General features: G+C 37.7%; 1 protein-coding gene across 1 annotated transcript; it reads left to right on the top strand.

Annotated features, from left to right (window-relative positions):
* LOC132624248 (TMV resistance protein N-like) lies at nucleotides 1-23,358 on the top strand. The gene is made up of 5 exons (XM_060339053.1): nucleotides 1-55; nucleotides 618-693; nucleotides 1,893-2,082; nucleotides 2,140-2,375; nucleotides 22,551-23,358. Exons 1-5 carry the CDS (start codon nucleotides 1-3, stop codon nucleotides 23,356-23,358), a joined length of 1,365 nt encoding a protein of 454 aa, XP_060195036.1.
* Nucleotides 23,359-24,932: the final 1,574 nt, after the last annotated feature.

Below are 24,932 nucleotides of genomic sequence, written 5' to 3'. Positions count from 1 at the left end.
ATGGGATGGATCAAATGCAATACAGATGGTGCAGCTAGAGGTAATCCTGGAAGAGGTTCTTAGGGTTTTGTGTGAGGAATGAGAATGGGGACCTGATCGCTGCAAAGGCTAAAGAGTTAACCAATTCTGGATGCACTAATACACAGGTCGAGGCTACTGCTATTTTACAGGCTATAAGATATGTAGGGGAGAAATAATTTCAGCAAGTGATTTTAGAAACTGATTCTTTACTGCTGATGAATTGTATTCTTAAAATCTGGGAAGTACCTTGGCTAATTATTAATGAGGTGTAAGAGATTTGGAAGAGAATGAGAAATATGACAATCAGACTTACCCATATCCTAAGAGAAGGAGACCAGTTGGCAAATCATCTTGCCAATTTAGCTCTACATGATGGAGAAGTAAATACTGAGTCGTTTCAGGAATTGGGATGCAAAGGAAGAAGGCTAATTAATAGTGATAAACTGAATCTGCCTTATTTGAGATTAAGATCATGTAGGAGATAGGTGGATGCGAGAAAGGAGGGAAGAACAATATTGTTTTTCATGTTCAAATGCCCTTAGGGCAGGAGAACAAGGAAAACAAGTTTTTAACTAATCTTGTTTACTTTTTTGCAGGACAACAACATAAACTAAGCAGGAGGTGTTTCCCAACAATTTCCAGGAATCTACTGAAGATCACTATCTTACTGATGTATTGTAGAATCATTCATGAAGGCTATAGAAGAGAAACTTTCACTTGGTTCAGCTCAATAAAAGTGATTCAATGTGTGGTATTAGCATCTTATGATGCTCATTCCGTTGAATCACTAATATTGAGCTATCATATGAAGGTTTTCTCGGATACTGGGTCAAAACAGTGCCACATTATTGTCCTAAATTTCTATAAACATCAACACAAAGGAAACAAGCAGCTAATGAGGGAGTATCAACTAAGAACAACATCTAGCTCACAACATCAAACACAAAAGCAAAACATAAGCAGAATCATAGCTAAACAACACCAGCTCAAATGGAATCACAATTGTTACAATGGCAGAGACACATATGGTTTGCACCGGAAAACATATGTATTTGGGGTTATAGTGAGTAGAAGGGTGATTGATCAAGGTGTGGTATCAACATCTTTGGGTGCTCATTCTATTACTCAAAGACCTTTCTATTTCAGTATAAGCTCAAATCATGTGCGTCTATTCAACAAAACATGCCACAGATCAAGAAGGGGAAAACAACAACAAAGAGAAATAAATGATGATGGAAACTACATACCACAAGGAAATCAACGACTAAGAATGATGCATCTTCGATTCAGGACGAAAAGTGCAAATTACAGCTACAACGGAGCAGCAACATAAAAGATCTGAAGTAAAAAGGTCACCAAATCAATAGAGGAAAGTAGAGGAACGGAAGAAAAATCAAGATTCTAAGAAAAGGCACCTTCGATCAATGAAAAATGATGACAAATTCCAGAGCGATCTTGGTCAGTGAAGCTCAATATTTGAAGAAGAGGGATCGTCACCTGAACTTTACTTTCCTATTTCATATTTTATTCTGGATCTTTCTTTCCTTTTGCTGCTTTACTTTAGTATTTGTTGAACTTATTTCCATTGAGATATTATTAATAAAATAAATAAGTGGGGACACTTCACTGTTCATGCTTTTAAAAAAACATTTAATATAATCCACCACCTCTTAAAGCACAGGACAATCAAAACAATTAATTAATTGTCCTAAAATTTAATATCATTTTCAATAGACCTCTGTCGTTGACATGACCTGACTCCGATCTCCAACTATTTGACTTGGAAACAATTATGCAGAGAAACTCACAATTTACCCAAGCTGATTTACCCTTCGATTCACTCCAACTTGTTTTTACATATTTATCTCCAGCTACATGTCAATGGAGCAACCTTTGAATCAATCATCTTCAACCCATCAAGTGTTGTTGAGTTTTAGAGCACAAGACACTTGCCTGGCTTTCACTGATCACCTTTACAGTGCATTAGTTCAAGCTGGCATTCAAACACTCAAAGACACAACAAGAATAGAGCAAATCCACAAAGCAAGTCGAGAATCGAAGGTTTCACAGATTGTCTTATCCCAAGGATATGCCTTGTCTCAATCATGTCTTGACTAGCTTGATGTGATTAGGAAGCATAAGGAGAAATTGGATCGTACAGTTGTACCAGTGTTCTATGATGTGGATCCTTCTCATGTTAGGAAACACAAGGGAAGGATTGGGGAAGCATTAGCTTTGCATGAAAAAGACTTGAAACTAGAAAGCAGTGGAAGGGAAAGGGTTGAAAGATGGAGAGAAGCACTTGCTAAAGTTGCTGACTTGGGGGGAATGGTCTTAGAGAATCAAGATGATGGGTATATTGATCTTAGAGAATCAAGATGAGGGGTATATTTCTTTCTTCTTCTTGGTCAGATCTTGCTCTTCTTTTTTTCTCTTTTTACTATTTTAATTTTGCTCTTTCTGGAACCCCTTAAACAAGGAAAGAGAAATCCCAGGAAACACTATAAAGTCAAAAATTGAAGTTGAGAAAAGTATGTTATACAAAACATCTATGAGATGACACCTTTATTTTTTTATTTGGTTCAATACTTCGGTTAAATTGTTAGAGAGGACACCTCTTCTAAAAATATTTAGAACTTACTGGTCTGACTAATTAGGATTCATATTGCATAGAGCCCATTAAGTGAGAACTCCCTACCAAGAGGTTATCCATTACCAGGCCTCAAACTCGAAACCTCTCCTTACGGAGGGAGGAATCGCATCCATCCAATACATTCCTTTGGTGGGAGAAGACCAGAGGCTGATCTCGTGAAGGAGCTATGTGTTCATCATTTGAGAAACTTTCTTTTACTATGTTCTAGAATGATTTTTATTAGTATTAATTATAAAGTTTATTTGTTTCTTGGGGGAAAATCAAGATTTTCGCAGTTTTTGTCCTTAATGGTCTTTCACATAAATTTTTGTGTTTATCTCTTTTTTATGTTGTTGTTATTTTCCAAATATTATTCATGTTTTTGTTTCGGTTAAGAAGATGCTTATATAACTTAAGTAATCTCCGAATTGTAACTATTACAATAGGGGATTCTCCCTTTTAAGGAAAATTCTAATAATTCAAATAACAAAGTTAATCAATAGGAGGAGGGCAAAACCATAGTAGGTTTGGCTTAGATTCTATATATGTGTTAATAAAAACCATTAAATAAGTACAAAAAATAGAATTTGGACCCAATAAATTTGAGGGATGTAGTAGAATTTCGAATCCGAACTCACAAAGTTAAAATCCTGGATCCACCTCAGTAGAAGACACCTTTGTTAGTTATAAAAGGTTTCCAACCAATGGCGGATCTAGAATTTATAAGTCGTGGGTGCTCCACTAATTTTAGTATAAGTTGATAGTGCTAATAAAAATCAAACATGGGTGCTCATAGTACTTTATAGAGTTTTTAAAGGATTATTTATGCAAAAATAAACTAATTTGGCCAAACTCTAGGTCCACCACTACTTGCAACATGCACCTACATGTGACCATTTCATCTAATAGTTTGAATTATTAGATATATATGAGACAATTTATCAATTTAATGCGGGTCTCAAAGCACCCTAGACGTGCAGCTAAAGTCTCCTGACCAAACATGTGGAAACATTTTTATTGATGGGCGGGGTGAGAGTTGAACGAGGATGATCTCTATGTGCTTTGGTGCTATATTGAATTATGTGAACCACCTCATCTACGATCTTAATGTTAGGGAAGGAACTCTCTTATTTGCTAGTTTAACGTTAAAACCAAAGAGAAAAATGGGAAGAATAAATAGTATGAGCAATTGGAACACTCTTTCAGAAGCCTTCTATTTATTACTATTATTTATGTAATCTCATTTTCCTTATATTGACATTTTATGAACATATGCTTTATACATCTCGATTATCATAGTAATGGCTGCACAACCTCTTTGATGATAAATTAACTGTATGTTTGACAATTCATGTATGCTATATATGTTTCAATCAAGATGTGCTTAGCTGAACCATATTGATGATTTCCCTATTACCTTCTGCTCTGATCGAAAAGAGTATATTGCATAATAAGGAACCTAGCTGAGTCATCATTCGTGGACTGAAGTATTTTATATGCAATTCAGTTCTACCTCACTTTTCTTGTTTATTGTCATTGAAATGTACAAGCATGAGTCGAAATCTATTTGAAAGATTGTTAATTGTCACACCCCAACCTTACTAGGGTGTGATGGGCACCCGACCCCATACTCGGAGCCGAGCGAACCCGCTGACTCTTATTACATACTTAATCTCTTTAGATTCTTACACCAATAAGAAATGAAAAACATAGTTAAGCCTCCAGAATCTTTCTTTTGTTGTTCTCAAGTCAAACAAAATTTGTGGTTACGTGGAGTCTATAACATAAAATATAAAGACACATCGGCTGGTGAAGCTGCTTTCAAGATTGACATACTACACCCACGACTCTGTCGGCAAAGTCTCTAACTTCGAACAAACATCATAGCATAGTACTCTGACCCGGCAGCACTCCAGAGCAAATGGAGCTTGCCAACTCCGCTGGAACATCTTCTATAATAGATTCTACTCATCTGGGTGTACCTGCGCGGCATGAAACGCATCCCCCGAAGAAAGGGGGTCAGTACGAGCAATGTACTGAGTATGTAAGGCATGAATAGTAACATAGCAAGAGATGTAATTATGAATAATAACAGAATGTAGATATAGAGCATATCATGGGGTAAAAGAGTAACCTGTACGTCTGAGTGCCTTTTAGGCGGGTACCATGCATGCTTAGTGCTGCGGAACATGTAGCCCAATTCATATATATATCATACTTTACTTTCTTTGAAAACATTTATTTTTCATATATATAGAAAATAGAAAATATCATATTGCCGAGGCGTCGGTAACCGATCCATTTAACCACATATATCCCGCGTCCGGGCATCCCGCGTCCGGGCATCCCGCGTCCGGGATGATATCATGTCATATAATACCAACTGATCAGGTGGATACGCGTATATAACGCTCTGGCCCTCTTTCCCATATACATATACATGTATCATGTTCATATATCAGCGTCTATAGCGCTCTGGCTCTTTTTCCCATATACATATACATGCATCATGTTCATATATCAGCGTCTATAGCGCTCTGGCCCTTTTTCCCATATTCCCCATATACATATACATATATCATATACATACATCATATAAGCAGCATGCAGGACAGCCCAAGAAATGCTATAAGTCTATCGGAGTGACGTAAGGTCGGTAACCTCCGATTATATTATGGAATAATCATCATGGATTTGTCTCACCTTGTGTCACACCCTAATCTCACTAGGGTGTGATGGTCACCCGACCCTTATTTAGGGCCGAGCGAACCCTCTGACTCTTCGTACACACATAATCGCTTTTGACTTTTAAATCAAATCAGGATGAAACACATAGTAAAGCCTTCAGAAATATTCTTTCTCATTGTTCTCAAATCAAACAAAATTTGTAATCATATAGAATTTATCACATAACACAGAATGACATGTCGGCTGATGGAGCCGCTTATAAAACTGACATCCTATACCCACGACTCTGTCTGCAAAGTCTCTAACATCAATCATAAATCATAACACATATACTCTGACTCGGCTACACTCCAGGATCAAATGGAGCTTGCCATCGCCGCTGGAACATCTTCTATAATAGCTTCAACTCATCTGGGTGTACCTGCGTGGCATGAAACGCAACCCCCGAACAAAAGGGGTCAGTACGGAATATGTACTGAGCATGTAAGGCATGGAATACAAAAAGGGAGATCATAACTGAAGCAGAGATTTACCAGAATCAAGTATGACCTTTTAAAACATCAAAGCACTTGCCTTTTTATATGAAAATCATGCATATGCACATCATATATCATATATACAGATAACGTGTCCCGGCCCTCCAGTGAGGGACTCGGTGGAGAAAATCATACATGTCCACATCACATATCATATATGTGTAACGTGTCCCGGCCCTCAAGTGAGGGACTCGGTGGATAAGATCATGCATGTCAAAATCATATATCATGTATACATATAAAGTGTCCCGGCCCTCTATTGAGGGACTCGGTGGATAGAATCATGCATGTCAGCATCATGTCTCATATATACATAACGTGTCCCGGCCCTCTATTGCGGGTCGCGGTGAATAAAGTCATCATATGCCATCCTGGCCGCCATCCCCGTATAATCATATCATCATAGACATATACATATAACGTGTCCCGGCCCGCAAGTGAGAGGGACTCGGTGAACAATGCAGAGAAGTGTGCACGATAACATACCCGGCGCGAGACTCGGTGAATAGACATATTGACACTTTCACGAACAGAGTAGTGCAAAACCACATGCACATAAATCAAGACTCGATAGATACGTACACTTACCGACATCTGAAGGCTAAGAAACAAGTTTCGGGTCAATCCGACTTAGTATATGAAAGTTATAAGTGTTTGAAGTACAGAACTTTCTACGAACGTTTCAGAAGCCATTTTTTGAAAATCAAAGCAACAATCATATCAAGTACCTTTCGGATATCGTTATGGATCAAATCAAATAGAGCTTTTGGAACCATATGTACGTATCAAAATATATCGAAGACTCAATGGAATAATCGAACGTGTTAGCATTTGAAGATCAAAACTTATTTCATATCAATTATCTTTCGAATGCCATTCAGAAACATATCAAACGGAACTACGGACATCATGGATACGCATCAAAACCATATGAAACAGCTTATGGAAATCAAGAACGTTAGCTATCCTAGTGGCTCTAAGAATAGGAATTTCTTTGGAATCATATACATATCGTCTGTTCATTTCACAAAGACCATGCCAAAAAGAAAGAAAGGGTAAGCCTTACATACCTGTTCCACGTCCTATTAGCTACGCTTAATTGTCCAAGCTTGCTAGTCTACATTCAAGAGAATCGACAAAATCATTAGACTCATCGTCATATACTTGTCTTAATCCTTCAAATGAATTCATTTATAATCTGCCAAAATTTCGGCAACATCTCCCCTGTAAATACACCATCCCCGAGAATCTAACTCGGCCCATTTATCAACAATAAACCCGAGAATTCAACTCGGCCAAATTATCAACAATAAGACCAACAATCATACTAACAACTTCAACAATCAATCCAAAATATATTCTAACATTAACAACTTTTGTCTCACAATTCACGGCATTTCATTTATATTCAATTTAATCACATATATTCAAGCTAACACCAATGATCCCAAATTCAAATATTAATCCGAAATCATTCTAACATAATTCAAGAATACTTCAAACAATTCTCATAATATTTAAAACAATCCAATCAACATACTACTTCACCCGAAACCTTCCAAATTCCACAAAAACGATAGCGACACATTTCCTTCCTTCAAATTAAACCACAACAACCAAACTTACAATCTTCCAAATACATGTCTCGCTTCCAAATTCATGAATTATATCAACAACCCATGCACTAACAAATTTATTATTACAAATATAAGAAACCACACTAATGTCACATTAACTTCTTCAATAATCCACAAACGATTACAAATTCATTTCAAGCCGCCAAACCTTCATTTTACATCATGGAATCCACAACACAACAATCAAACTACTAAATAAAATCATTTAATCTTTTCTACACAACACAACCCTATTCGGCCATGACCTCCACACCCATATTTCATGAATTTCATCCGTTTCTACATACTACAATATTCACAAATCACCCATAACACATGTAAAAGAAGATTAAACACATACCTTTCTCCACACATCTCTTCACTTGGCTAGGGGTGTATGCTTGCACAAATAAATGGTTTGCTTGCTTCAACAACCACTCCATGTTGTTAAGGACGTTCCATTTGGTAGAAAAGCTAGAAGAAAATAATTTTTGGATCAACTTCTCCATGGGTTGGCCAAACACCCCTTTTTTTTTTCAAGTTTTGCTAAGTTATGAATAAAGATGAAAATGTCTAGATTTTTCTCCCTTATATATATATATATATATATAGTTCCTTCCAATATCAAGTAGACACATGGCCCTTCTCCCTTTTTCTTGAAACTTCTTAAAACAAGAATGAATTAATTGTGTCTTGCTATGTAAGCTTTAATCCATATATATAATTACATAGCTCAAAAAGGGTGGGACCCACACACACCACCACACGGCCAACTTGGCTTGTTGTGGTTCATGAAAAATAATTTTTTTCCAATTCCAAATTTGCCCTTAACCTTCCTTAATATTTCCACACAAATAATATTCATAAACAACTTGTGTATTAAACAAGATCAAAATATAACCTTGCCCTTCTTGTCGCGATTATCTTGAGATATCCGAATGTACAAAATACGGGGTATAACATCCTCCCCCCCTTTAGAACATTCGTCCTCGAATGTTCAACTGGTCTCATGGGGTGTTATAATGCTTCGGGAGGGTCCCTCTTATAGTTACTCTTTTCTTCATGTCCATTCCTTATCTTTCACCCTATTTTCCTTACAATCGAACTCCTCGGTCGCTACATGAGTCCTTATTCTGTGTCATGGGTTTTATAATCCACTGCACCGACTCATTATCCTTGTCCTTCCCAGGTCATCTCTTCTCTGTTACTATTTCATCACAATACCTTAATAGAAGCCATGTCTTTGGCGCGCAATCTTCACTTGACGATCCAATATGGCCACAGGCTGTTCCTTGCCCTCATATTCCTCAACACAAGTATACTTGTCTTTGATTTCTTTGTATTGGCGCTCGTTTCGGGGATCGTTATTCCTTGTTGGCCCTCCGACGTGAACTTCTTAAAATCATAATTGGATATAGTTTCACGTTGATGGTTCATATAATTCCATAGCGTATATTCTCGTGTTTCGTATAACTAATGGTCCATGAACTATTTTCTAGTATCCGGTGAACTCTTTTATTTCATTCATAGAGACTGCGTTCTTTCTTTCTTCCCATAATTCCCAGACTACCAATTGTTGATTCTCTTATTATAGTAGTCGTTCCTGTCCGAAATATCCTTTGAATCTTATCATTTTCTCCATTATCCCTTGTGCACTTAGCTCGTAGCCATTTTCTTACTCTTTTTATTACTCTTCACAACATGTCGCTGCATACTTAGGCATGGCGCCAATTTGCCCGATGTGAGGAATTCAAATCATGGCATAAACATATCATAATTCATGTTGGCATAAAGCACTCTCTCTTAAGGTGTCTTCCATTCTTTCTCTTCATATCGGCCTCATGGTACCCTCATTGTCAATTCATTTCTACTTCTTTCATGTATTCTCCTGATATACCAATAGGTTTTGAACTCTGGCCCCGAGCTAATAAATTTCCTTTTCTGGCGCTTGAAAATGTTGTGATTCCTTTTTAAGCCTAATATAATATGGTCCCCCCCCCCCCCCCCCTTTTTAAGGGGCTCCTTATGTGCCAACATTCAATTTGTAAAGTCTTCGTTTGTACCTTACTCCTCATCTTTCTTTCCAACTCTGTGCATAACATATCGAAACTTTTTACCATAAGTCTTTCTTTTCATTTTGCGCCTATATCATCATTCTTGTCAATATTCCCATATCTTCCTATCCACTATTGGTCCCTTTCACCCATTTAGCTCACTTGCCCGTAGTTCTCCTTTAACTACGCGTTTGTGTTGCAGCTATGCGTCCATATTTTTCGATCGTCCCGCTACTTTTGCTCGCAGCACAGAATCCTTACAGTTACACTCTCTCTATCCTCGCTCATCGGACCTTTAACTATATTTATGATGTTATGACCGAGCGGCCTCCCATGTGCGTTCCTTTCAGGAAAACACTTCCGTGTCCGAAGCGACCACATTAATGCGGCTGCACATTTATTCCTTTATATACCTTTCGAGAGCCTAAATCTCCTAACATTGTCACAAGGCTTTATCATGCTTTTTCTTGCTTCACATCCCTCGTCATAGTCACTATTCCTTTAGCCTCACTTATTGAAATTTGTTCTCGAACCTCACACACTCCTCTTTTGTTCCATATGACCGCACTTTATCCTTTTCACATGCCTACCTTTGAAGTTTTACCTAAATCGTCTCGTGCTTTTGCCGGTAGTTTCTCTCGGGGGTTTCACTCACCGAGGTTTCTTACCTCTCACCTTCTTCCGACATTTTGGTCTCTTTGCCTTCCATTTACTCACTTTCTTTCTTTTCCAAATATCGTTGTATTAGAATTTAACCTGTAGTGAAAATAACATCAGCTTACCTTGTAGCACTTGTACCATCTATTTTTGTTGTCACTTGAACTTCGGTACCCTTGCTCGATTGATGCCTCCCATATCGTAGCACCGGTTGCTGGGACATACAGCACATGCCCGCTGATACAATCACATATGAGATATCATACGCATTTATATATATATAATTACTACCAACTTGCCCACAAAATACTTCCAAACGCTATTCAAGCCTATCCAAATTCCATAGTTGTAACGCACTCTCTGTCTTTTCACTAGTCCAGTCTGCCTCGTCCTACACGACCTCTTATGGTCTCCAACCATCCCGTATATTCTAGTTTCCCTTAGGCTACTCTAGCTTCTCATTTGTCTCTTAAGTCTAAATCCATAGAATTTCTTGCACACTTCCCAGGGGGTCACCCATCCTAAGATTTCTCCCACCTTAGCACGCTTAACCTCGAAACTTCGATGGAATCCGGTGCCTTAATGCTGATATAATCGCGTCCACTTCCTCACATGACCTTTATTACATGATCTGGAGCAAGTCGAAGTCTTACAGATTCCGAGAAATTTTCGCAACAGGTCCTTCCTTTTACAATTACTATTTTACCCTTTTCAATTCCCAATGTTCACCTTCCACCTGTGTGTATGACTACTTCCTGTCCTAGATTCCCAGATTCCTAATTGTGGAGAATATACCTTTATCACCGTTACTTTTGAACTAAACACTCGGTTATCAGTCTGTTCGGATTTCCACTCACTATCCTTACATAATAATCTACTGCAAAACTGATTGTCGCCTATCTCTGAATCCTCCAACAGATCTTGCTCCTGTTAAGCCTCGAATGTTATCCATTTTAATCCTTCAGACTGTTAATCGTCTTTCTCACAATTGTTCTTCAAACCATGCCGAATCCATAACCCTTTTGAAATAATGCATCCCACTTATCGTCTGTTTACGATATTTCCTTCCCACGCTCTTCCTATTAGGTGTTCCAGATCAAATAACCTGATTTTGAAAAATTCTGACCGAATCTCCTTTACAAATTCTTACCATTCAAATGTGTACGCAACAAATACCAACAATGCCTTACAGAGCATACGACTATATGACACATTCCAGCCATCCAAAGCTTCTAGTTTCAGGTAACAGAACAAATATATCAATACTTACCCCTGTGACTTTCCATATCGCCCCTCACTTCTTCCGTCGTATGTAAGGCTTATATGAGGAATTTCATTTCCTATGACTTGGCTCTATTGCATGATCTAAGACAGAAAGAAGGTCAACAATCCCTAGATGCCCCGTAACCTCCTGTTTATAAATGTGGCTGGCTTCACACCATAAACAGGACTCTACTGGACACGACTTTGCAAACAACTCCTAGGAAAACCTGCTCTGAGACCACTTTGTCACACCCTAATCTCACTAGGGTGTGATGGGCACCCGACCTTTATTTAGGGCCGAGCGAACCCTCTGACTCTTCGTACACACATAATCCCTTTGGACTTTTAAATCAAATAAGGATGAAACACATAGTAAAGCCTTCAGAAATATTCTTTCTCGTTGTTCTCAATTCAAACAAAATCTGTAATCATATAGAATTTATCACATAACAGAGAATGATATGTCGGCTAATGGAGCCGCTTACAAAACTGACATCCTGTACCCACGACTCTGTCTGCAAAGTCTCTAACGTCAATCAGAAATCATAGCACATATACTCTGACTCGGCTACACTCCAGGAGCAAATGGAGATTTCCATCTCCGCTGGAACATCTTCTATAATAGCATCAACTCATCTGGGTATACCTGCGTGGCATAAAACACAGCCCCCGAAGAAAGGGGGTCAGTACGGAATATGTACTGAGCATGTAAGGCATGGAATACAAAAAGGGAGATCATAGCTGAAGCAGAGATTTACCAGAATCAAATATGACCTTTTAAAACATCAAAGCACTTGCCTTTTTACATGAAAATCATGCATATGCACATCATATATAATATATAAAGATAACGTGTCCCGACCCTCCAGTGAGGGACTCGGTTGATAAAATCATACATGTCCACATCATATATCATATATGTGTAACGTGTCCCGGCCCTCAAGTGAGGGACTCGGTGGATAAGATCATGCATGTCAACATCATATATCATGTATACATATAACGTGTCCCGGCCCTCTATTGAGGGACTCGGTGGATAGAAACATGCATGTCAGAATCATGTCTCATATATACATAACGTGTCCCGGCCCTCTATTGCGGGTCGCGGTGAATAAAGTCATCATATGCCATCCTGGCCGCCATCCCCGTATAATCATATCATCATAGACATATACATATAACGTGTCCCGGCCCGCAAGTGAGAGGGACTCGGTGAACAATGCAGAGGAGTGCGCACGATAACATACCCGGCCCGGGACTCGGTGAATAGACATATTGATACTTGCACGAACAGAGTAGTGCAAAACCACATGCACATAAATCAAGACTCGATAGATACGCACACTTACCGACATCTGAAGGCTCAGAAACAAGTTTCGGGTCAATCCGACTTAGTATAAGAAAGTTATGAGTGTTTGAAGTACAAAACTTTCTACGAACGTTTCAGAAGCCATTTTTGGAAAATCAAAGAAACAATCATATCAAGTACCTTTCGGATATCGTTATGGATCAAATCAAATAGAGCTTTTGGAACCATATGTACGTATCAAAATATATCGAAGACTCAATGGAATAATCGAACGTGTTAGCATTTGAAGATCAAAACATTAATCTTATCAATTATCTTTCGAATGCCATTCGGAAACATATCAAACGGAACTTCGGACATCATGGATATGCATCAAAACCATCTGAAACAGCTTATGGAAATCAAGAACGTTAACCATCCTAGTGGCTCTAAGAATAGGAATTTATTTGGAATCATATACATATCGTGTGTTCATTTCACAAAGACCATGCAAAAAAGAATGAAAGGGTAAGCCTTACATACTTGGTCCATGCCCTATTAGCTACGCTTAATTGTCCAAGCTTGCTAGTCTACATTCAAGAGAATCGACAAAATCATTAGACTCATCGTCATATACTTGTCTTAATCCTTCAAATGAATTCATTTATAATCTGCCGAAATTTCGGCAGCATCTCCCCTGTAAATACACCATCCCCGAGAATCTAACTCGGCCAATTTATCAACAACAAACCCGAGAATTCAACTCGGCCAAATTATCAACAACAAGACCAACAATCATACTAACAACTTCAACAATCAATCCAAAATATATTTTAACATTAACAACTTTTGTCTCACAATTCACGGCATTTCATTTATATTCAATTTAATCACATATATTCAAGCTAACACCAATGATCCGATTCAAATATTAATCCGAAATCATTCTAACATAATTCAAGAATACTTCAAACAATTCTCATAATATTCAAAACAACCCAATCAATATACGACTTCACCCGAAACCTTCCAAATTCCACAAATACGATAGCGACACATTTCCTTCCTTCAAATTCAACCACAACAACCAAACTTACAATCTTCCAAATACATGTCTCGCTTCAAAATTCATGAATTATATCAACAACCCATGCACTAACAAATTTATTCTTACAAATATAAGAAAACCACACTAATGTCACATTAACTTCTTCAATAATCCACAAACGATTACAAATTCATTTCAAGCCGCCAAACCTTCATTTTACATCATGGAATCCACAACACAACAATCAAACTACTAAATAAAATCATTTAATCTTTTCTACACAACACAACCCTATTCGGCCATGACCTCCACACCCATATTTCATGAATTTCATCCATTTCTACATACTACAATATTCATAAATCACCCATAACACATGTAAAAGAAGATTAAACACATACCTTTCTCCACACATCTCTTCACTTGGCTAGGGGTGTATGCTTGCACAAATAAATGGTTTGCTTGCTCCAACAACCACTCCATGTTGTTAAGGACGTTCCATTTGGTAGAAAAGCTAGAAGAAAATAATTTTTGGATCAACTTCTCCATGGCTTCAAGTTCGGCCAACCATGGCCGAACACCCCTCTTTTTTTCATGTTTTGCTAAGTTATGAATAAAGATGAAAATGTCTAGATTTTTCTCCCTTATTCACACACACACACACACACATATATATATATATATATATATATATATATATATATATATATATATATATATATAGTTCCTTCCAATATCAAGTAGACACATGGCCCTTCTCCCTTTTCCTTGAAACTTCTTAAAACAAGGATGAATTAATTGTGTCTTGCTATGTAAGCTTTAATCCATATATATAATTACATAGCTCCAAAAGGGTGGGACCCACACACACCACCACACGGCCAACTTGGCTTGTTGTGGTTCATGAAAAATAATTTTTTTCCAATTCCAAATATGCTCTTAACCTTCCTTAATATTTCCACACCAATAATATTCATAAACAACTTGTGTATTAAACAAGATCAAAATATAACCTTGCCCTTAACTTGTCGCGATTATCTTGAGATATCCGAATGTACAAAATACGGGGTATAACACCTTGAAGGAACAATTACTATAAGATGAGACTAGCAACGAATAACAGCATACATAAACCGACACCTAAAGGCTCAGAAACGAGTTTCAGGTCAATCCGACTTAGTATAAAGAAGTTATAAGCGTTTGAAGTACAGAACCTTCTATGAACGTTTCGGAAGCTATTTTTGGGAAAATCAAAGCAATAATCATATCAAGTACCTTTAAACATGAAATCATTCTTATCATAGTCATCATAGAAATATTCTCATCCTCGACATCATCAATATCATTGTAAAACGTATCCATCGTTATTGTCATAAGATCTTACAGAATCACAAACCTCTATTTTGGTAGAATACAGACACTTTGGAAAAACATTTACGAGTTATCAGGAAGAAAATCATGCCTTGGTATCATGAACATCTAACTTTTGAAAAACAAGCAAGATGTGGAAACAATTATGAAATCATAACATCAGAATCATGCCTTTGAAAGAAAGGGACGAGCCTTAACATACCTGCTCCACGTCCTATTAGCTACGCTTAATTGTCCATGCTCGCTATCGCTAGTCTACATTCAATAAGATTGACACAATCATTAGACTCATCATCATATACTTGTCTTAATCCTTCAAATGAATTCAGTTATAATCTGCCGAAATTTCGGCAGCATCTCCCCTGTAAATACACCATCCCCGAGAATCTAACTCGTCCAAATCATCAATCAACAATCCAAGAATTCAACCAACAACATCAATAATCAATTCAAGACGAATTCTAACATTAACAACCTTTGTCGCACAATTCAACGACATTTCATTTATATTCAATTCCATCACATATAGTCAAGCCAACATCAATGCTTACACATTCAAATACTTGCCCAAGACTTTACAAACACAATTCAAGAATACCTCAAGCAAGTCATACAATATTTCAAACAATCTAGCCAATATGCCATTTCACCCGAAACCTTCCAAATGCAACAAGAACTATAACAACACACTTCCTTCTTTCAAATTCAATTACAACAACCCAACTTACAATCTTCCAAACACATGTCCCATTTCTAAATTCATGAAGTATATTTACAACCTACACATTAGAACCTCTATTCTTATAATTATAAGGAACCATCCTAATGTGACATTAACTTCTTCCATAATCCACAAACGATTACAACTTCATTTCCAACCATTAAATCCTCATTTTACATCATAGAATCCACAACAACAACAACCAAAACACTAGATAAAACTGACTCATTCTCTTCTATATCACAATAACCACACGGCCACACTACTATATTCATATTTTCATGAATTTCACCCATTTCTACATACCACAACATACACAACCATTCATAACATATAAAAGAAGATTAATTCTTACCTTTTTCCACTTACTTCTCACTTGGATAAGATTTGTAGCTTGCAAGAATAAATGTTTTTCTTGCTCCAATGACCATTTCACTTTGCCAGGGACCTTCCAATTGGTTGTTTGGCTAGAAGAAAATATTTTTTTTTTATCAAAATTTCCAAGGTCTTGTTTGGGAAGCTATGGCCGAATGGCCTCCTCTTTTTTTTCTTTTCTCTCTAAGTTTCTTGAATCTTCTAAAGATGAAGATGATAATATGGAAATTATGACATCTTTTCTCTTATTTATTAAACTTCTATGTGGGCCTAAGCCCATTCCATGTTGCACGGCCCACTTGGCCTTTTTGTGCAAGACTATTATTTTTGTATTTTGTCTTGCAATTCATGAAAAACTATTTTCTAAATTTCGAATTCGCCCTTAGCTTTTCCTCAATATTACCATGAACCACCTTGTGAAATTCCCTTTTTTCCCCTAGCCTTTCTTAACATTTCCACACTAAAAAACAACTTGTATATTAAAAAAAAATATGGAACATAGTCCTTCCCTTAACCTACCATGACCACCTTGAAATATCCGAATGTATAAAATACGGGATATAACATCCTCCCCCCCCCCCTTTAGAACATTCGTCCTCGAATGTTCAACTGATCTTATGGGGTGTCATAATACTTCGGAAGGGTCCCTTTTATAGTCGTTCTTCTCTTTACGCCCATTCCTTATCCCTTACCCTATTCTCCTTATACTTGAACTCCTGGGTCTTTACACGAGTCCTCATTCCACGTCATGGGTTTCCTAATCCACTGTGCCATCTCATTATCCTTGTCCTTCCCAGGTCATTTCTTGACACAAGTATATTTGTCTTTGATTTCTTTGTATTGGCGCTCGTTTCGTCCATCGCTATTTCTTGTTGGCTCTCCGGTGTGGATCCCCTACAAACATGATTGAGTATCACTTCACGTCGATGATTCATACAATTCCATAGCGTACATTCTCATGCTCCGTACAATTAATGGTCCATGAGCTATTTTCTAGTGTCCGATGAACTCTTTTATTTCATTCATAGGTACTGCGTTCTTTCTTTCTTTCAAAAATTCTCAGACTTCCAATTGTTGATACTTTCGTTATAATAGTCATCGTCGTTCGAAACATTCTTTACTTACATCCGATGTACCGACATGTTTTAAACTTTGGCCCCGAGCTAATAAGTTTCCTTTTCTGGTGCTTGAAAATATTGTCATCCCTTTTTGGCCTAATATAATATGGTCTCCCCCCCCCCCTTTAAGGGGCTCCTTATATGCCAACAGTCCTTTCATGAAGTCTTCGTTTATACCTTATTCCTCATCTTCCTTCCAACTCCGTGCCTAACATATCGAAAACTTCTTATCCTAAGTTTTTTTTTACTTCCTGCCTATGTCATCATTTTGTCCACATTTCCATACCCTTCCATCCACTATTCGTCCTTTCACTTGCTTAGCTTACTCGCTCGTAATTCTTCTTTAACTGCGCGTTTGTGCTGTAGCTGTGCGTCCATATTTCTCAAGCATTCTGCTACTTTTGTTCTTAGCACAGAATCCTTACAATTTTTCACTCTCCCTATCCTTGTTCGTCGAACCTTTAACTATATTAATATAGCTACACATCTATTCTTTTATATATCCCTCACCTTAACATCATCGCAAGGCCTAAGCATTCTTTCTCTTACTTCACATCCCCCTATCCTAGTCACTATTCCTTTAGCCCTACTTATTGGAATCGATCCTCGAACTTCATACACTCCTCTTCTGTTTCCTTTTACCACACTCTATCCTTTTTCACATACCTACTTTGAGTTCTTACCCAAATAGTCTTGTGCCTATCCTTGAATCTTTACCCAAGTAATCCCATGTTTTGCTGGTAGTTCCTCTCGGGGCTTCCCCCACAAGGTTTCTTACCTTTCATCTCTTTCCGACATTTTGATCTCCCTGCCTTCCATTAACTCACACTCTTTCTTTTCCAAATATCGTTACACTAGAATTTCCAATCTTAACCTATAATAAAAATAATAGCAGCTTACCCTGCAACACTTGTACCATTTATTCTTGGTGTCACTCGAACTTCGGTACCCTTACTTGATTAATACCTTCTATACCGTAGCTTCGGTTGGTGGGACTCACATGTCCATCGATACAGTCACATATGAGATATCATACGCATTCATATATCTATATATAATTACTATCAACTAGCCCACAAAGTACTTCCCAAACGCTATTCAAGCCTATCCTAATTCCAAAGCTGTGATGCACTTTCTGTCTCTTCACCAGTCTAGTCTGCCTCATCTTGCGCGACCTCTTAAGGCTTCCAGCCACTCCGTATACCCTGGTTTCCCTTAGGTTACTCTAGCTTCTCATTTGTCTCTTATGTCTGGATTATATAGAATTTCTTGCATACTTCCCAGGGGGTCACCCATCATAAAATTGCTCCCACCTTAACACGCTTAACCTCGAAACTTTGATGGAATCCGGTACCTTAATGCTGATATAATCGCGTCCGCTTCCTCACATGACCTTTATTACATGATCTCGAGCAAATTGAAGTCTTACAGGTTCTGAGACATTTTCGTAACACGTCCTTTCTTTTACAATTACTATTTTACCCTTTTCAATTCCCAATGTTCACCTCCCACCTGTGTGTATGACTACTTCCTGTCCTGGGCTTCCAGATTCTCGATGGTGGTGATCGCACCTTCATCGCCATGCCAAATGCATAACCTTTCTGAAACAACGCATCTCACTTATTGCCTATTTACAGTATTTCCTTTCCACGCTTCTTCCTGTTAGGCGTATCAATTCTGGCAGAATCTCCTTTACCATTCCTACTTTTCAAAATCTGTACGTAGCAAATATCGACAATACCTCACAGAACATACGGCTATATAACATACGGCTATATAACACATTCCAGTCATCCAGGGCTTCCAGTTCCAGGTAACAGAACGATTATCAGTACTTACCCCTGTGTGTTTCCATATCGCCGCTCATCTTCTTCCGTCATACGTAAGGCTTATATAAGGAATCTCATTTTCCTATGACTTGGCTCTATCGCACGATCTAAGACAGAAAGAAGGTCAACAATTCCTAGATGCCCCGCAGCCTCCTGTTTATAAATGTGGCCGGCTTCACACCCATAAACAGGACTCTACTGGACACGACTTTGCAGACAACCCCTAGGACGACCTGCTCTGATACCACTTTGTCACACCCCAACCTCACTAGGGTGTGATGGGCACCCGACCCCATACTCGGAGCCGAGCGAACCCGCTGACTCTTATTACATACTTAATCTCTTTAGATTCTTACACCAATAAGAAATGAAAAACATAGTTAAGCCTCCAGAATCTTTCTTTCGTTGTTCTCAAGTCAAACAAAATCTGTAGTTACGTGGAGTCTGTAACATAAAATATAAAGACACATCGGCTGGTGAAGCCGCTTTCAAGATTGACATACTACACCCACGACTCTGTCTGCAAAGTCTCTAACTTCGAACAAAACATCATAGCATAGTACTCTGACCCGGCAGCACTCCAGAGCAAATGGAGCTTGCCAACTCTGCTGGAACATCTTCTATAATAGCTTCTACTCATCTAGGTGTACCTGCACGGCATGAAACGCAGCCCCCGAAGTAAGGGGGTCAGTACGAGCAATGTACTGAGTATGTAAGGCATGAATAGTAACATAGCAAGAGATGTAATTAAGAATAATAACAGACTGGAGATATAGAGCATATCATGGGGTAAAAGAGTAACCTGTACGTCTGAGTGCCTTTTAGGCAGGTACCATGCATGCTTAGTGCTGCGGAACATGCAGCCCAATTCATATATATATATATCATACTTTACTTTCTTAGAAAACATTTCTTTTTCATATATATAGAAAATAGAACATATCACATTGCTGAGGCGTCGGTAACCGATCCATTTAACCACATATATCCCGCGTCCGGGCATCCCGCGTCTGGGATGATATCATGTCATATAATACCAACTGATCAGGTGGATACCCGTATATAACGCTCTGGCCCTCTTTCCCATATACATATACATGTATCATGTTCATATATCAGCGTCTATAGCTCTCTGGCCCTTTTTCCAATATACATATACATGAATCATGTTCATATATCAGCGTCTATAGCGCTCTGGCCCTTTTTCCCATATTCCCCATATACATATACATATACATATATCATATACATACATCATATAAGCAGCATGTAGGAGAGCCCAAGAAATGCTGTAAGTCTATCGGAGTGACGTAAGGTCGGTAACCTCCGATTTTATTATGGAATAATCATCATGGCTTTGTCTCACCTTGAAGGAACAATTACTATAAGATGAGACTAGCAACGAATAACAGCGTACATAAATCGACACCTGAAGGCTCAGAAACGAGTTTCGGGTCAATCCGACTTAGTATAAAGAAGTTATGAGCGTTTGAAGTACAAAACCTTCTATGAACGTTTCGGAAGCTATTTTTGGGAAAATCAAAGAAATAATCATATCAAGTACCTTTGAACATGAAATCATTCTTATGATAGTCATCATAGAAATATTCTCATCCTCGACATCATCAATATCATTGTAAAACGTATCCATCGTTATTGTCATAAGATCTTACAGAATCACAAACCTCTGTTTTGGTAGAATACGGACACTTTGGAAAAACATTTACGAATTATCGGGAAGAAAATCATGCCTTGGAATCATGAACATCTAACTTTTAAAAAACAAGCAAGATATGGAAACAATTATGAAATCATAACATCGGAATCATGCCTTTGAAAGAAAGGGACGAGCCTTAACATACCTGCTCCACGTCCTATTAGCTACGCTTAATTGTCCAAGCTCGCTATCGCTAGTCTACATTCAAGAAGATTGACACAATCATTAGACTCATCATCATATACTTGTCTTAATCCTTCAAATGAATTCATTTATAATCTGCCGAAATTTCGGCAGCATCTCCCCTGTAAATACATCATCCCCGAGAATCTAACTCGGCCAAATCATCAATCAACAATCCAAGAATTCAACCAACAACATCAACAATCAATTCAAGACGAATTCTAACATTAACAACCTTTGTCGCATAATTCAACCGCATTTCATTTATATTCAATTCCATCACATATAGTCAAGCCAACATCAATGCTTACACATTCAAATACTTGCCCAAGACTTTACAAACACAATTCAAGAATACCTCAAGCAAGTCATACAATATTTCAAACAATCTAGCCAATATGCCATTTCACCCGAAACCTTCCAAATGCAACAAGAACTATAACAACACACTTCCTTCTTTCAAATTCAATTACAACAACCCAACTTACAATCTTCCAAACACATGTCTCATTTCAAAATTCATGAAGTATATTTACAACCTACACATTAGCAACTCTATTCTTATAATTATAAGGAACCATGCTAATGTCACATTAACTTCTTCCATAATCCACAAACGATTACACACGGCCACACTACTATATTCATATTTTCATGAATTTCACCCATTTCTACATACCACAACATACACAACCATTCATAACATATAAAAGAAGATTAATTCTTACCTTTTTCCACTTACTTCTCACTTGGCTAAGATTTGTAGCTTGCAAGAATAAATGTTTTTCTTGCTCCAATGACCACTTCACTTTGCCAGGGACCTTCCAATTGGTTGTTTGGCTAGAAGAAAATAATTTGTTTTGATCAAAATTTCCAAGGTCTTGTTTGGGAAGCTATGGCCGAATGGCCTCCTCTTTTTTTTCTTTTCTCTCTAAGTTTCTTGAGTCTTCTAAAGATGAAGATGATAATATGGAAATTATGACATCTTTTCTCTTATTTATTAAACTTCTATGTGGGCCAAAGCCAATTCCATGTTGCACGACCCACTTTGCCTTTTTGTGCAAGACTATTATTTTTGTATTTTGTCTTGCAATTCATGAAAAAATATTTTCCAAATTCCGAATTCGCCCTTAGCTTTTCCTCAATATGACCATGAACCACCTTGTGAAATTCCCTTTTTGACCCTAGCCTTTCTTAACATTTCCACACTGATAAACAACTTGTATATTAAAAACAAATTGGAACATAGTCTTGCCCTTAACCTACCACGACCACCTTGAAATATCCGAATGTATAAAATACGGGATATAACATTAATGTGGTCACAAATAGAATAAGTCGGCCAGATTTGTATCTTGCACCTCACCTAATTGGCATAGAACGCTGGGTTGAACATATTAACTCGTGGCTGCAAGATGGATCAAGTGATGTAGGCCTATTGGTTATTTGCGGGATGGGTGGCATAGGGAAGACCACCCTGGCCAATTCATCTATAGGTCAAACTTTCATGTTTTTGAAGGCAGCAGTTGTGTTCTTAACATTAAAGAAGTTTCCAAGCAACCTAATGGTTTAGTTAAGTTGCAGAAGCAAATACTTTCTGACATTCTAAAAAGAGAGAAGGGAAGAGTATCATGTGTTGATGAAGGAATTGTAAAGATTTCGGATGTCGTAAGTGGAAATAGAGTCCTACTTGTTCTTGATGATCTGGATGACTCTGATCAAGTAAATGCAGTTTTCAGGATGAAAATTTCATTTTACCTAGGAAGTAAAATAATCATAACAACCCGACAGGAGCGTATTCTAACTCCTCGCCTAGTTGACAAGGTTTATAGCTTTGCGACACTAAGCAGTAATGAATCATTAGATCTCTTCAGTTGGTATACCTTCGGAAAACCACATCCTGTAGAGGGTTTTCTTAAGTATTCAAATGAAGTAGTGAAACGGTGTGGAGGAATTCCACTTGCACTGAGAGTTTTGGGTTCTTCCCTGGCAGGACAAAATCTTGATGTATGGCAAAGTACAATAGAAAAGTTGAAAGTTGTTCCTAATAATTGGATTATTGAACTGCTCAAAATCAGTTATGAATCTCTAGAAGATGATGATAGGAGTCTATTCCTTCATATAGCTTGTTTCTTTGTCTGGGAGGATAAAGATTTTCCTGTCAAAATACTAGAAAAATGTGAACTTTTCACTATAGTGGGGATCCAGAACCTTATGGTCACGCCCCAAAACCCACCCTAGACGTGACCGGCATCTGATGTCATGAACAATATCGGAAGAACCTCAGTCACACAATAATAACACTTGAACCCGCCAGGTTCAATATTCGCCTCCAACAGTTTATAAAATAAATGTAATAAATCATGAATATATGAATTAAATCAGTGGAAGTCTTTATAATTTAAATAATTCACCCAAAATATGATAGTGTGCCCAAAAGAATTAAACGACAACTCTTCTTTTACCCACATTCGAATGTATACTAAGGAGCTTCTAAGAATAAGGAGTAAATGTCTAACCCATCGGGACGCAGCCTGAAAACTAAAATAAATAAATGGAATTAAATAAATAGAGTGTCCCACGAATGAATGTGTGGGCTCACCAAATCAGCAGCAACAACAAGTCCTTCTTAAACGCCTGGAGTATCAAGAACCTACTCTTCTCCGTTACCTAACATACCATAAAAAACAACAATGGTATGCCTGAGTACTTCGTACTCAGTGGGTGCCTCGAGGACAATAAGAAATAAGAAAATAGAGTACATAATACATAAACAAATTAGTCTTGCCAGTCATGTGAGAGCAATGTAAGAACATTTATTCAGTTTATGTATCTCAATAATAAGTATTAAAACCGATTATAAAGCCTCTTGTCAAGTTACAACTTCAAATATGCCATTTAAATCAATTAAGATAGTCATCAACAATTCCATAAGAGAATAAGAATGTCACACATGCCGATACAGGCCCAAGAATCAAGCGTACCGCGCATAGCGCACCACATCGGAACATATAATTCTCAGTGGCTATCCTTCCTCCCGAATAGCTAGGCATAAATCACACCCCGGGTAGCGAACCCAGTGGTGGCCACTCTTCCTCCCGAATGGCTAGGCAATGACACAGTAGGATCCATAGTGGCTACCCTTCCTCCCGAGTAGCTAGGCCAAACACAACAACAAAGTTCATAACATAGAAGCCGATTCACAATTTGTCTCAAAGTAGTCACACCATCAAATAGCATTAAAGCTCATTATGCCATTACAAAAATCCATAATTTCATAGATAATCATGAAAACGTTTCCACTTCTTTAAACAAGATTACTTTGTCATAGTTCCTTTGTAAAATCATCAATACCCACAATTAACCATCATCACTAAGCATCCCTCATAGAGGAAAACATTCATAATATCTTTTACATATATAGGGTTTGTTACAATCTAGGTTTAATGTGGGCTCGTCCCCTCACGCACATTAACCATTAATTAAAGCATGTAATAGATTTCAAGAATGTAAAACCAATTCATCATATCATTCAAAACATGCTTTTATAAAGAATCAATCTTTCAAGAGAGTTTGTAAAAGAGACATATGAATTACCTTTATATTCAAAAAGGATTTTATTTTTTTAAAGAGACATACCTTAATCCCGCTAAAAAGCTACTAAATTGAATTCCCAAGGTTCAACAATCACAGAAGAATTCCACACGCCCGTATCTTCTTCTTCTTGAAAATACAAGAACTTAGGGTTTTAAAGAGATGATTTGCTATCAAGAGGGGATGGATATGGTATGGGAATGATCAATATTGAGTAAGAA

Source organism: Lycium barbarum, chromosome 12 (genome assembly GCF_019175385.1).
Source record: "Lycium barbarum isolate Lr01 chromosome 12, ASM1917538v2, whole genome shotgun sequence".
Classification (NCBI taxonomy): Eukaryota; Viridiplantae; Streptophyta; class Magnoliopsida; order Solanales; family Solanaceae; genus Lycium; species Lycium barbarum.
This window is presented reverse-complemented; position numbering and strand designations above follow the sequence as displayed.